At 47.8% G+C, this 14,598-nt stretch overlaps 1 protein-coding gene across 2 annotated transcripts in view; it reads left to right on the top strand.

Annotated features, from left to right (window-relative positions):
• The window catches only part of TC2N (tandem C2 domains, nuclear), a 255,478-nt gene that overhangs the window by 232,199 nt on the left and 8,681 nt on the right, over nt 1-14,598 (top strand). For both annotated transcript variants that reach the window (XM_078660065.1, XM_078660066.1), the window contains exon 11: nt 11,082-11,281. In XM_078660065.1, the coding sequence (XP_078516191.1) occupies nt 11,082-11,281 (200 nt within the window). The remainder of the gene's footprint in view (nt 1-11,081; nt 11,282-14,598) is intronic.

Below are 14,598 nucleotides of genomic sequence, written 5' to 3'. Positions count from 1 at the left end.
CCGACAGGGCATAGATGACTATTTCACGATCAATGCTGGGTCGACAGCGACTAGAGCGAATGAATGGGATGCGATGAAAGTGGTGGTGAGGGGGGTATGTATGGGACGATTTCTGACTGTGAGAGGGACAGTGCTGAATGATCTCGCGAAGGCGGAAGAGGCGCTGAGAAGGGTGGAGCAGCAGCGACCCGAGAAGCCGGAACTGCAAGACAGCTTGTTACGTGCCAAGGAGGCGGTGGCGACTGAGACGGAGCGATTGCGGTGCTATGATTATAAGTTGTATGCGGTGAAAGTGCATGAGGAGCGCGATAAGGTGGGCACGCTCCTAGCAAAGTTGGCTGATCCGAACCCTAGGGGCTGTCCAGTTATGAGTGTGCGGCAGGAAGATGGGGAGGTGGTTTATTCGCAGTCAGCGGTCCTGGGGCGTTTTCAATCCTACTACACGAGTCTGTACACCAGCCACCTCGAGGTGGAAGCCACGGTCATTGGCGATTATTTGGATCAGATCCCTTTGCCGATATTGGACGAGGGGGAGGCCCGGGATCTGGGGGGCCCTGTCACCCTAGCCGAAATCAGAGGGGCGATTAGTCATATGGCGAGGAACAAGACCCCAGGGGTGGATGGTTTGCCGGTCGAGTTCTACGCCAAATTTATGGACGTGCTGGCGCCCAGACTGCAGGCTGTGTATGCGGAGGCGAAACAATTGGGTCGGTTGCCTGACTCTATGACGGAGGCGCTGGTAGTGCCCCTGCTGAAGCCGGGCAGAGATGCTTTGGATGTCTCTTCCTTTCGTCCGTTGTCTATGCTGACTGTAGACTATAAGATCTTGAGCCGCATCCTGGCCACCCGGCTCCTGCCACTGATGACCTCTCTGGTGCATAGGGATCAAGCTGGATTCATCCCCTCTAGGAGCACTTCGATGAATATCCGTCGGCTGATTGGGGTCATAGATAGTGCCGCCATGGCGGCTCCGGGCCCGGTAGTGCTGACGGTTGATATTGAAAAGGCGTTTGATAGCTTGGAATGGGATTTTTTGGATGGCGTACTGTTGAAGTTTGGGGTTGGGGAGGGGTTCCGGGGCTGGACGAGAGTGCTCTATTCCTCGGCTAAGGCGCGGGTGCGGCTGGGGACCTTGGTCTCCTCGGTTTATCCGGTCTGTAGGGGCACGAGGCAGGGCTGCTCGCTATCCCCTCTGCTCTTTGCTCTAGCAATGGAGCCGTTGGCGGCACAGGCGAGAACGGGAGTTGTTTATGACGGGATTGCGCAGGGACTTGACTCGCATTATATTTCATTGTACGCAGACGACTTGTTACTATACCTGGCGGACTCTGGAAGGGCTCTGGAAGGTGCGGTGGACATGTTGGGCAGGTTCGGGAGGCTTTCAGGCCTCAGGGTGAACTGGTCTAAGACTTGCGTGTTTCCGCTGCGAAAGTCCACGCTCTGCCCGCGGCTCACGAGGCCGGTGGTGTGGGAGCCCTCTTGTTTTGTTTACTTAGGAGTGCGCATCTACCATGTCGCGGCAGACCTCCTTGAGGGGAATGTGGGGCGCTGTATTAGGGCACTGAGAGGCAGTATGGACTTCTGGGCCACTCTTCCGCTGTCTGTACTGGGTCGTGTGGCGCTATTGAAAATGGTGGCACTCCCGAGGCTCCTCTACTATTTTAGGACGCTGCCGGTGTGGATCCCACAGGGTATCTTTCGGGAGCTGAAGACGTTGGTGACTGGCTTTCTCTGGGGCCACGGTCGCAGGAGGGTGGCATTGACCACCCTCCTGAGACCCAAGTGTGAGGGAGGGATGGCTGTCCCGGACTATGAGCTATACTATCTGGCAGCGCAGCTCCAGGTCCTGACGCAGAAAGTGGCCAAAGACTTCAGGGGGCCTATAGAAGACCGGGGGTTCGGCATTCAGAGGCATGTCTTGTCGTCTATCGTGATGCAACAGAGACTGGCCAGTAAGGACCTCACGATGGAGGAATGGACACTCAGGTTGTGTTGGAACAGGAACCTGAAGAGGGCTGGGAAGCGCCGGCCGTACGCACCGGAGATTCCGCTGGGAATGCTCACTGCCTTACCGCACGGAGGTGATTGGTCCCAATTGTTAGAGTGGGAGGACCTGGGTTTGCAGATGGTAGGAGACCTATATGTGGACGGGACGTTGGCCCCGTTCCAGACCCTACAAGAGCAGTTTGGCCTACCGAGTGGCACCTTCTTGCTGCATGCGGCGGTCATTGCGGCTCTGCAGAAACATTGGGGGGGTGGACTGGCTGAACCGGAGGTGACGGCGGTATGCCAATATGTGGTGATGGCGGCGGGCACCGTCAAGGCGGTGACCTGCCTCCACAATAGGATGTTAAATGAAGGTTTGGCCCCGTTGGTTGAATTGAAGTCGCGTTGGGAGACCAGCATCGGTAGGCAAATCCCGGATTCCGTATGGGGTCAGGTGCTACACAGGACTTGGAAAGGGACGAGGAACGCGAGATTCCAACAGGTGCATTATTTTGTGCTCCATAGGGCATATTTGACCCCGGAGAGGTTACGTCGACACTTCCAGGTGCTGGATGCCATGTGCCCGCGATGTCTAGAACCTGAGGTGGATCTTGACCATATGCTGTGGAGTTGCCCGAAGCTGGGGGAATACTGGTCTGAGGTGGGGGACCTTTTGAATGCTGTCACAGATCGGGAGGTGGACTTTGATATGGCTGCATGCCTGCTTCTTTGGTTCCCGCATACCAAAAAGACCAAGGTTACGAGCAAATTAATTGGGCTGGGTCTGGTGCTGGCGCAGCGTGAAATAACTTGGCATTGGAAGTCTAGGGAGGGGCCGTCTGTGCGGAGGTGGAGGAATGAACTGGTGAAGTGGTCGAGCTGTGAGAGTGTGTTACGAATGCGCCAGGCGACTAGAACTGGACATGAGAGGAGCTTGGCACTGGCACGGTCATGGGAGATGGTGGTGCAGGCGTTAAGGGACTACCTAACTGAAGGCGACGAAACTGATCAGTTATAGGCAGGGATTCCGTGTGACTACTTGCTTGTCAGGACTTCCTGATAGATGCACCCTGGAGCAGGAGAGGGGGAGTGGAACCCGCATTAGCAGCAGTTGAGGGGGAGGGCACTGAGAAGGAGTCGTAGGAGGCAGTGGTTTGCCGGCTAGCGGCATCCTCCCTGAACCGGATGGCTCAGGAAAGTAGTAGTGATGATCTAGTGACATGACATCGGAGTGGCCTACGATTTGCTGGGTGGGGGGGGGTTGGTTGTGTTGGGGATAAAAGCAGGACCGAAGTCTTATGCTAGACCTGTGTCCCGGTTGGGGCGTGCACCGAGGTACCTCCAGTGAACTGACTCTTTGAAGCGCCGCCCAGCCTCCGGGATGTGGGCTAATTGGCTGTGTATTGTATTAATGTTGCACTGTCTGCTGGGTACCGATGGTGTATGGGCTGGCTTGCTGGAAGTGTTTATTCCTGATTCTGCAATAAAAATATATTTAAAAAAAAAAAAATTACTATTTTTTGTGAAAAATAATAAAAAGAAAAGAAAGACAATGTTTGCTGTTTCAGTTACTGCACATTGGTGACTAATAGTTCACTGGGGCATTTTAAGTTGTACATTTCGGGTATGGTACCCAAGTCCTTCCTTAATGTTCCGCTCTTTGGAATGAAGTACGTGGGATGTACAACGTGTATGCTAAAAAAACGGATTTTGGAGCATATCCGAGCGGTCAAAAACTCCAATATGCAATATGCCACTGCAAAACACATGAACATCTGTCAAAACGGAGACTGGAGACAAATGCATTTTTATGGTGTAAAAATGCTGGATAAAATGGAGAGAGGTGGTGATGTGGTTCGAAGACTGCGACAAATGGAGTCACGCATGATAGTCAGACTCAGAACGAAACACCCGAAAGGGATGAATTTTGGAGAGGATCTGCACGTTCATCTTGAATAAAATGTTCTCAAAATGACATTGGGTACTACACCCTGAATCTGTGAATAAGACTGCAAAAAGAGCGGAACATTAAGGAAGGACTTGGGTACCATACCCGAAATGTACAACTTAAAATGCCCCAGTGAACTATTAGTCACCAATGTGCAGTAACTGAAACAGCACACATTGTCTTTCTTTTCTTTTTATTATTTTTCACAAAAAATAGTAATGTAACTACAATTCCCACAATGCCTCCTAAATGGCTAGTTATGGGATAGTACAAATAGAGACACTGTAGAGGGACTAACCAACCGTGAGCAAGGCCAGTGTTGGCTGAAACGCGTTGGTGGGGTGAAGTCTTGATTAAAAAGGCTTAAAAGTTATTCCTGGTGTGCCGCCTCTTTTGTTTGCCATATATATATATATATATTTATTTATATAACACCAACACCAACTTCCTTCGTGAATTCCTGTGAACTGAAAAAACACGATGAGAGGGGTGGGAAATAGGTAATTGCTCAGAAGCATCAGTAAATCAGCAGGAAGAGAGAGCATATAGGTATGGAGGAAAGAGAGAAAGGTAAAGGAAACAAATTATTTCCATCGAATGCTTAACCAAAAATAAAGCCTCCACTCAAGTCATCCATTCAGAACACTAAGAGACCGAAATGCTCCTTTACGGGACAAACACAAGATTATAAAGAAAAGTTAAAGAACTAGGAGCAGAAAACTGAGTAGACAACTTTAAGCCAACTTTTAGTATATGTTATACACTGAAACAGTAAGCCGTTCTATAGATAGCTAAAGATGTCTGTCGCAGAGACTTAAAAATGACTTAGGGCCATATGTATCAAGGTACTAATTAGCGATTCTGTAATAGCGATTTTTAAGAAATCGCTATTTCAGAATCGCTAATTGGTATGTATCAAGAAAATTGCAATTGTTTAGAGATTTCTTGATATTCCGAATTCGCAATTAAGGAATACTTTCCCATTCATTTCTATGGGCCAGGAGGCCCATAGGAAGGAATGGGTATTTATTCTCAATTTGCGATTCGCAATTTGCTAATCGCAAATTGAGAATAATTTCAAGGGTGCAGGGGTGTCCAAAGGACACCCTGTTGCACCCCTGAAATAAGCATGGGTGCATATGTGGTGCACATACATGCCCTAAGGGCATGTATGTGCTTCACATGGCACTTTGAAAAATGCAAAAATGGGAATTTTTCAAGAATTTTGCAAATTACCACCAACTTGAAGTTAGTGGTAATTTGCGATTCCTTAGGGACAATTAGCAAAATTTGCGATTCCTTAAATGCAATTACAAAATAAGGAATCGCAAATTTTGTGATTCCTTATTTTGCACCGGATTTTCATTCATACATCCCATTTAGAAAATTTGCATTCGCAAAGGCCGAAATTCTGCGCATTTCGGCATTTGCGAATGCGAATTTGTATGATACATATGGCCCTTGCTTTGAATGACTGGCCAATATGGCCTTCACTGGGGTCTGGTGACATCATAAACTACAAATATTGATTGGCAAGGGACTTATTGATTTATTAATGACAAAAATATCCCCAAGATGTCTCTATTGCCTTGAACTTCACAAGAACTTTTTTTAACATTATAGAGTTCAATTTAGAATTGCTAGCAGAGACAGTGTAAGTACTGAATCTAACATATTATCTTCTATGTGATTTATAGCAATATTATCTGCTTTGGTTGGTTCATCTGTCTGAATAGATCATACTTGACAGTAGGATATTAAGTGAAGGGCATCTTCCTGAAATGTAATACATATGGGCCCTATTTATATCAGGGATTCTTTGCTCAGCAATGGCAGGCCCATTTGCCTTCCTTATCAAAATGGTCACAAGTTCACTGTGATCTGTCACCCAAATCAGATGTACGCGGCACCCTTAAGCCCAATGTAAAGTGTTCGCAAAGACAACAATTACAAATGCACCAGCAGTAGCACCAGTTGCCACTGACTGATACTAATTTAAAGCCTATGTTGACTTGAGGAGTCTTTATACAGACTAGTCATGCTTGTCATTCGCAGAGGTGCTGGCCTCACTGGCTAAAAGAGGGTTTTCCCTCTCTTTCAAGGTGCTGTTTACCCCAGCAGCACTAACAACAATGCATTGGATAGAGGCTGAGAAATAGTTATATATGTTCACAACTGCTGCAGTAGGGCACTGATAGGGCTAATGAGTCCCGACTTACCACTGACCCACATGCACCCATTATGCAAAGTGTCAAACTGATTACTGTGGTAGGCCTTCTGACAAATCTTCCCGATGTTTTTATTTTTTGATTAACAATTGTATTTGTTTTTTAAACAAAGACCAGCATATAGTCGAATACAGTATACCACAGCTTTCATGTGACAATTCCATTTTACATATGTAGAGGAGAAAGATGTGGAGCACACGGACCCACAGCGCTCTGCACAGTGAACACAAGTCAAATGAAGACATGTTTAGTCTATCTGCCCCAGCCATTTGCCCAACCCTTCCAGTATTTAGCGGGACACCCTCTGGCCTTGAACAGCGGTTTCTCTTGTGCAGCGCACCAGTCTACCCCTCTGCGCCATTTCGTTATGCTCGGGGGTAACGGATTTATCCAACTAGCCGCAATGTCACGTTTGGCCACCATTGTAGCAGTAGTAAGAAATTGTTTGTCGGGTCGGGACTCATCGAGCCCATCGCTGATGCCTAGGAGTATACTTAAGGGGTTATGCAGCACTTCCCAGCCCAGGACCTCCGTGAGTTATTTTTCTATAGAGTCCTAATAGCATGCAATGACAGGGCAAGCCCATACCATGTGGAAGAAGTTGGCCTTGTCGTGATTGCAGTGCGCACAAGAGTATCATATCAGTGCTAGAGGCCCTTGGGTGTTAGGTAGGCAGCATGTAAATAGTATAGTTGGGCCAGACGGAGCTGGGTGGAGGTGGTGACTGTCTTGGGTGCCATTAAGGCATCTCTCCAGTCTTCCTCTTCAAGAGGTCCCACCCATTGCTCCCATAAGCTTCTCAACCGGACTAAAGTGTTAGGTGGGTTGTTGGTGAGAGAGCGATAGATACGAGAGACACCCCCTCATCCCAGGTTGCCTGTCATAATTTGTGCCTGCGGAGGACTGTATTCTGGTAGGGATGTGCCCTATGGTACGTGTATGTAGAGGGTTTGGAGTAACTGCAGGTATCTATAGAATTGCGAGGGGTGTAGGGAGTAACAGGTTTGTAAGTCTTGAAAGGTGCGCATACGGTCACTTGTTCAGACATCCCCAAGCTGTGAGATGCTAATGAGGTCCCACGGCTGGAAGTCCTTCAGGCCACTAACCTCTCAAAGCCAAGTCCCCAACCAAAGTGGTGTAAATTGAGTCAGTTTGTTCATCCACTGGGTGTAACGCAGGGAGGTGTGCCAAGCTAGGAGAACTGCTTGCGTCACTGTTGGCATTGTCTTGGGGAAAGTTCCTCCATACATTATCACCTGGATCCTGGGTAGACCCAAGTCGCTCAGTTCCAGTCTAAATGCCGGATCCAACCAGCCACCAATGAACCAGTCATGGAGTGTGAGTAGGCAGGTTGCCAGATAGTATAAATATAGATTGGTCATGCCCATTGCACCATCGAAGGACGGAATCTGGCACTTGGATAAGGCCAGGCGGGGTCTTCGTCCGGTCCATAGAAGTTTAGTGGTCAGACTGTCAAGCTCCTTAAACCTGGACCGTGGGAATTTAAATGGGGTGTTTAGGATCATGTAGAGGAATTTGGGGTGTATCATCATTTTGAAGAGTGCTACTCTGCCCAGGGGATTAAGCGGAAGCGATTGCCATCTGTGGAGTCTGCCCAGACTTTCTGCATCAGTGGGGTGACATTTAGAGACCAGGTGAGATCAGGTAGTAGGGCCACCCAGATTCCCATATATTTGAATGATTGCCTTCTGATGGGTATCTTGGACTGCCATTCGAAACAGTCTCTGGGCAGGTGGAAAGGGACCAAGACGGATTTTCTGGAATTTAGTTTCAGACCGGAGAACTGCCCAAAGAGGTGCAGAGCCCAAAGGCAGCGAGGGCCAGATTGGGCCAATTGGCCAAGAAGAGCAAGACATCCTCTGCAATTTTTTCTTTCACAGAGTTTGGCCATCTCCAACCTTGAATACAATTGTCAGATCGCACAAGGCATGCCAAGGGCTCCATCACCAGGGTGAAGAGGAGCGTCAAAAGGGGGCAGCCCTGTCTTGTACCCCTTTCAATACATAAGGATTTCGAGAGTGCTCCATTGACTAGGACTTGTGCGTTTGGTGGGAGTAGAGTACCTTAACCAGGTTACAGAAGTGTTGACCCAAGCCCACCTCAGCCAGGACATCTTCTAGGTATCGCCAGTCTACCGAATCAAACGCCTTTTCAAAGTCAAGAAGAAGAAGCGCTAAGTAGAGGGTTATTATTTGGCGGTGCACGAAGGCAATGTAGAGGCATCTAAGGCAATGTCTAGTATCCCGGGATGGCATAAAGCCACATTGGTCGGGGTGGACCAATTTGGTGAGATCAGATTTCAGGCGGTTTGCCAGAATCGAGGCAAAGATTTTGACCTCCATGTTTATGAGGGAAATCGGCCGATAATCGGTGCAATGTACTGAGGTAGGTTGTGTTTTGGGGATTACCATGATAGTGGCGGCGTCTGTTTCAGGTAGAAAGGAGCCCCTCTCGACCGCTTCAGCATAGGTGTCCAACAAGTGTGGAACTAGTGTCTCTTGAAAGGCGGCGTAATATTCTTGAGGGAAACCATTGGGACCCGGGGTTTTACCTGGAGTAGAGCGTGCTATGGCTTCGCCGATTTCTTTTCGGGTAATGGGGCGGACTAGGTCCAGTGCCTCGGTTTGGCTTAGGCGAGGGAGTAGGAGATGCGTTTGGCTGATCAACTTGAAAGAGAAAGCTTGGGTTGCTGCCTGGACTAAAGTTTGGAATTGTAGGCGGCATAGGTCTGGGCTATCGCCAAGGGTACATTATGTGTGGTACTGTCTGGGTCTCTGATCTCAAGGATGATACGGTTGGCCATTGGATATGTGGCCAAACGATGTTTGAGTTTCCTGTTTTTATTAACCCTGGGCGTAGTGTGCGTAGTGGGGCTACGCGAAGCTACGCAAAGTGGGCGAGAAACTACGCCCACCTGCGCACTTTGCGTAGCCCCACTATGCGCCGCATGCCCCCCTCCCCTACATACCTAATTTTCATAAATGGGCACATAAAAATAAATAAAAGGCACTTACTTTGTCCGCGGCATCCCAGGGCTCCCTCTGCTCGTTCACGCCGCCGTCTTGATAACCAATACGCATGCGCGGGCGGCCGCTCATGCGCATTGGTTAGCAGACGGCGGCGTGAACGAGCAGAGGGAGCCCCGGGACGCCGCGGACAAGGTAAGTGCCTTTTATTTATTTTTATGTGCCCATTTACTAAAATTAGGTATGTTCGGGAGGGCGGGAGGGAGGCGGGTGGGGGGGGGCAACTTGGCTACGCCCAAGGAGTGGGCGTAGTGTTGCCTGCTTCGCCTACTTTGCAAAGGGTGAAGTAGGCAACACTACGCCCACTTCGTGGACGTAGCGAAGTCCTTCGCCCAGGGTTAGTTTTTATCTCCCCAACCGTACACCCTGGCTACAGAGGATCTTGAAAGTGCTTTTAGTAGCCTCCATGGAGACATGTATGATTTCTTCTCGCAAGAGCATTAGTTGTCTCTCACGTGCGCCATCCTGCTGGGTGGCTGTCTGGCCTTCAAGGAGGGTCGCTTGGTCCTCCAATTGAGTGATCCGAGCATCTTGGAATGAACGCTTAAGTTTAAGTTGGCCTTTGGCGAAGCCACGGATAGTGGCTTTACCCGCTTCCCAAAGAGTACTCGGGAAGGAGACCCAGTCGCGATTAGTGAGAAAGTATTGTTGGAGTTCTATCCCCACAGTATTTTTAAGGTTTTTGTCTTGGAGGAAACATGCATTTAACCTCCAGATCAGACGAAGCGTGTTGGGGGGTCCCCCACCCTCAGGAGGATAGGCGAATGCTCAGATATGGCCCTAGGAAGGATAGAGATATGTCTAACTTTCTGACAATCTAGTGCAGGCATAAAAATATGGTCAACGGTCACGTGCGTGTGATGCGCAGTTGATGTGTGAATGTATTGCCTGGTCTGGGAGTGCCAAATTCTCCAGGTGTCACATACAGCGAGTTTGCCTGCCCAGTTGATGAGAAGACGTGCGTGGGCGGACCTCATGTTCGGTTGTGAGCTCATGGTGTCAAGGTTTGGGTACATAACTGCATTGAAGTCTCCGCCAATGACCGTCAGCCTGGGGGGCAGGGAGGCAATAAGGCTTGTGGTGCGTTTTAGGGTCAAGGTGAGCATTGATGAAGGGGAGTATATGGCGAGCAGGTTCTTCCCGATGTTTTTAAATAAGGAAGCAATGGAATTGGTAGATTGAGTGATTTATTTTCGGTCACATAATTTGGTCAGTTGTGGAAGGTAGGATTTGAATCCATATGTGCCAGAATAGATTATATAATTAATTCCATATTTACCAAGCACAACCTTGTCACCCATAAGGGTATTCAGCCGCTAGGGGGCCGTCGGGGAGATAAAGTGGGCTATTGCTCAGAGTCACATGATGCTGAGCTGGGGTGCTGCCAGCGATCGAACCGTGAGACCAGCGCTCTGGAGTCAACCGCTCTGGCTGCTGCCCTACACCCCTTACTGCGCTAACCTCTACACAACATGCCCTGTACCTTAAAAGTGAAATGGTCTGGTTACTGGTCCGCTGCATTGCATCATTTGAATAAGACAATGGAAATGAGTCTAGTTATACTGTATACATTAAGAGGCTTGCGACCAATCACGTATATAACTGCCAGATGTTAAAGGCTGAATTACAAACAAATTGAAATTACTATTTTCAAGAGGTAGGAAAATTATGTGAGTTGCGCAGGTCAAAAGAAGTGCCTGCAGAAAGCCCAGAATTGTGCTTTAGACATCACACTAGAAGTATCTACTAGTAGACCTAGATGGGCATATTTTCTCTTACAAGCTTAACATGGCCTCCTTACCTACAGCTAAAACCTGTTTACTATTTGATGATGTAAAGTTTGATGTCCAGGTTGAAATGTTTCACTTTCAGGTTTTCTGGTGAAGGCAGAGATGTTCAGCACTGAGGGGCTGATCCACAAGAAGAAGACGCGCCTGCTGAAGTCCTCCAATGGCCAAGTCAACTGGGGCGAAACCATGGTCTTTCCAGTGACGCAGAAGGAACAAGGCATCAATGTTCTCATCAAACTCTACAGCAGGAGCTCAATGAGGCGAAACCACTTCCTTGGACAGGTAGGGTGGTGTCTCTCACAAAGCAATTGTAGAGTTTATTAAACAAGCGGAAATATGTCCCAGCAGATAAACAATTTTAAGGTTTTTTTAACAACTCCTGTTGCATTTTTTAGCATCTGCCTATGATCTCAAAATCACTTAGCGACCAGGAATTTTGTAAACATGGTGAGCTTGCTATGAGCAAAGTTCTGAAGTTAACCTAAATTCACTTTCTTATTTGAGTTCACATTATAGTTTTTCGATAAATGTGAACTTGCACGAGCCATGAACTTACTATTAAGCACTTAAGTGAACACATGGTTTACCAGCCCTTTCCAACTGTTCATATTTGGCAAATGTGTTTAGCAGTGTTAGTCTATAGTTGTACACATTTTGCCTTTTTGTTATCTCATAATTCATCATCTGTTTCTTCCTGTCACTGGAGAGCTCATGGCACAGGTAAATATCGTGAAATAAAGGGGAAGAAATGTGCTCTGCGTACATGTACATGGGCTGATGGGGTCTATTGGCTGCCTTTTGTAAACAGAGATCCTTGATCTGGAGCTATCTACAACATGATTTGCAGAAAGAAACTGACCATGATAGCTTAAGGCAACACCTGAAGGCCACCTTTACAACAAACTCGTAGACTTCGCTGTTTTTGGAGGTTTATACCTAGTGGTGGTAAAGACGAATGCCAAGAACCGCACAAGGGTATAAAAGGGTCAGATAGACTCATCCATGCTTATTAATTCTTGCATTTATTCATTCACTCATTGATTCATTGGCTCACTTATTCATGTATTCATTCTTGTGCCGCCTCCAGCAAAGCACACATCAGCCTCACTCGAGAACCCATGCCTAGCTCTGCCTCGGACAGTGTCAACCAGTGCTGGAATTGCAAGAAAAATTACTCCGGGAGTTCATAAAGTGGGGGTCAAGGTGTGGCGGACGTAAGGGGTTGGAATCACAAGGGACAGATCTTGAAAAACAGAGTCTCAAAGTCAACTTATATATATATATATATATTTTTAATCTGCTGCAAAGAAATTGGCAGCAAGGACAAATGTGACAGCAACCCGGTTCTATCTTACTTACTTGGTCACTAAGTGGCTGTATTTCGAAATATTTTACAGGGCTAAGGCACCTGCTGCAGTTACCTTTGTATGCCCCGCAATTTTGAGGGAATTATAGTAGCAGTAAGATAACTCTGGTGGTTAATGCAGTTCTGGTAGAGTTCTGTTTTGTGTCCAATCAAATTTTCTACTCCTAAAGTAGAATAGAGAATTAATATACCTACTGCAAAGCACATCCTGTTACATACAGATCATGGATTTATATCATATGCAGATAGGTAAGTGAGTTCCTGCTTTTCACACTGAGTTCCTTTTGTTATTCCTTTTCATAATTTGCAGTCCTTCTCATATAGTGCAATGGTCTAATTACCGGCCTCAAGGAGCCGCATGCAAACTTTAAGTCATGGGTTTAGATTATCACTATGCTTTCCCTTAATCTGTTGTTGTTTTATGATTGCAAAGAAGGGCTCTAATAGGAAATAATAAAGTCTTTATGTACGGACAGCCCCACTCACCGTTCATTTTTAACATATGGGGGTCGATTCCGATCCGGTAAAATCCCCGTCCGTACGAATCGTATCCGGAGCCGTTTCCGTACGACTCGTACGGACGCCGTACGACCGGACGATTCCGATCCCGATCGGCCGACCCGGACGCGATTTGTACGGTACACGTCGATTCGTACGGAAAAGCGCACGATCACCTACACACCGTACGGCGCGTACCCCCCATGATCGCAGGGGTACGCGCCGTACCCCTGTGATCATGCGGGGTACGTGCCGTACACCCAGCGTACATGGGGTACGTGCCGTACACCCACCGTACATGGGGTACGGTGCGTACCCCATGTACGCTGGGTGTACGGCACATACCCCGCATGATCACAGGGGTACGGCGCGTACCCCTGCGATCATGGGGGGTACGTGCCCTACCCGGGGGGTGGCGTTCCGTACCTGTTTCGGTGCGAACTCTGCGTTTACGACTGTTTTCGGCTCCCGTAGGAAAAGGGTCGAACGGCGCGTACCCGACACGAATCGTACTTGCTGGGTCGTAAAAACCAGCCGCGAACCGTAGTGATGTCGCGTACAGCCGGTTCCGAGTGAAACTCGTACGGAGATTTGAGTCGTACGGAGTCCTGTACGACTCGTACGGACTTTGGCACCTGGTACGGATCGTACTTCGTCGTACGTACGGGACGTCTACGGGTACGATTCGTATGGGGAAAAAACTCTCCGTACGACGATTCGGAGCGCATTTTACCAGATCGGAATCGACCCCATAATGTCTACAAGTATAAACAATATGTGGGTTGCTGCACCTTATAAAGTCCAGTCTTAAATAATATTTCCTGTTCCCTAATTTACATACGTGTATGATTTACTGTGCCTCTGTGTGTGTTGTAAAGCTCTGTGACACCCTACACTGGGATAAACAGTGCTACAAAAGACCTAAATAAAAATAAATTAGTTATCCCACATAAATCATTATTAGTGTAATTACTCAAACACACAGATACATCTTGCATTCTTACAGTGCATGCATCTCTCTTACATGGTGGGTTGAAGAAAGTAAAAAACCTGCCACCAATTCATGGTTTCTCTAAAGTACTTGTGAAGTGATAAGCTACTTGCCTTTGTTTCCTTCCATTGCTTTGGTATCTAGGTGATAGGCTCCAGATGGCTCCCAGCTAGGATGATCCTCGAACATGAGAAGGGCCATTGGCCCTTTACATTAGGCCTTTGTTTTTGCCCATCTGGACATCAAAATAAGATAGATTTCTCAATGCCTGCATGCTGCTGCACTGAAAGGAATGCAGGCAACTAGCTGGGGCTGCTGAATTGTGTCCCGGTGTTGGAAAATGACACCAGGATAAATTGAGCATATCTCCCTGGGTCGGATGGATCCCAGATCCAGCCCAGAAACAGCTGCTGGAAGTGAGATGTGGCGCATTATCTCTACTTTCCAACACTGATGACAGAAGCCAAATCCCTCTAGGGTTGCACAACTTATGTCTCACACACATTTGCCTACCACCACCTTCTTGCCCAGGGACGATCCATGCCATGGTTACTCAACATATGAACGCTGTTGATTCTCCAGTTCACTTCACAGGTGGCAACAGTAGGCCTACCTGGGAGTACTTGAGTTGCACACTAGGCCCCACCCATTACTGCACACACAACACATCACCAATATACTTGATGTCACAAGCAAGCACCTATGGGCACCAGCATTACCAAAGGACATTAAAGGTGTCTGTTA

The sequence above is a fragment of the Lissotriton helveticus genome, chromosome 9 (genome assembly GCF_964261635.1).
Source record: "Lissotriton helveticus chromosome 9, aLisHel1.1, whole genome shotgun sequence".
Lineage (NCBI taxonomy): Eukaryota > Metazoa > Chordata > Amphibia > Caudata > Salamandridae > Lissotriton > Lissotriton helveticus.
This window is presented reverse-complemented; position numbering and strand designations above follow the sequence as displayed.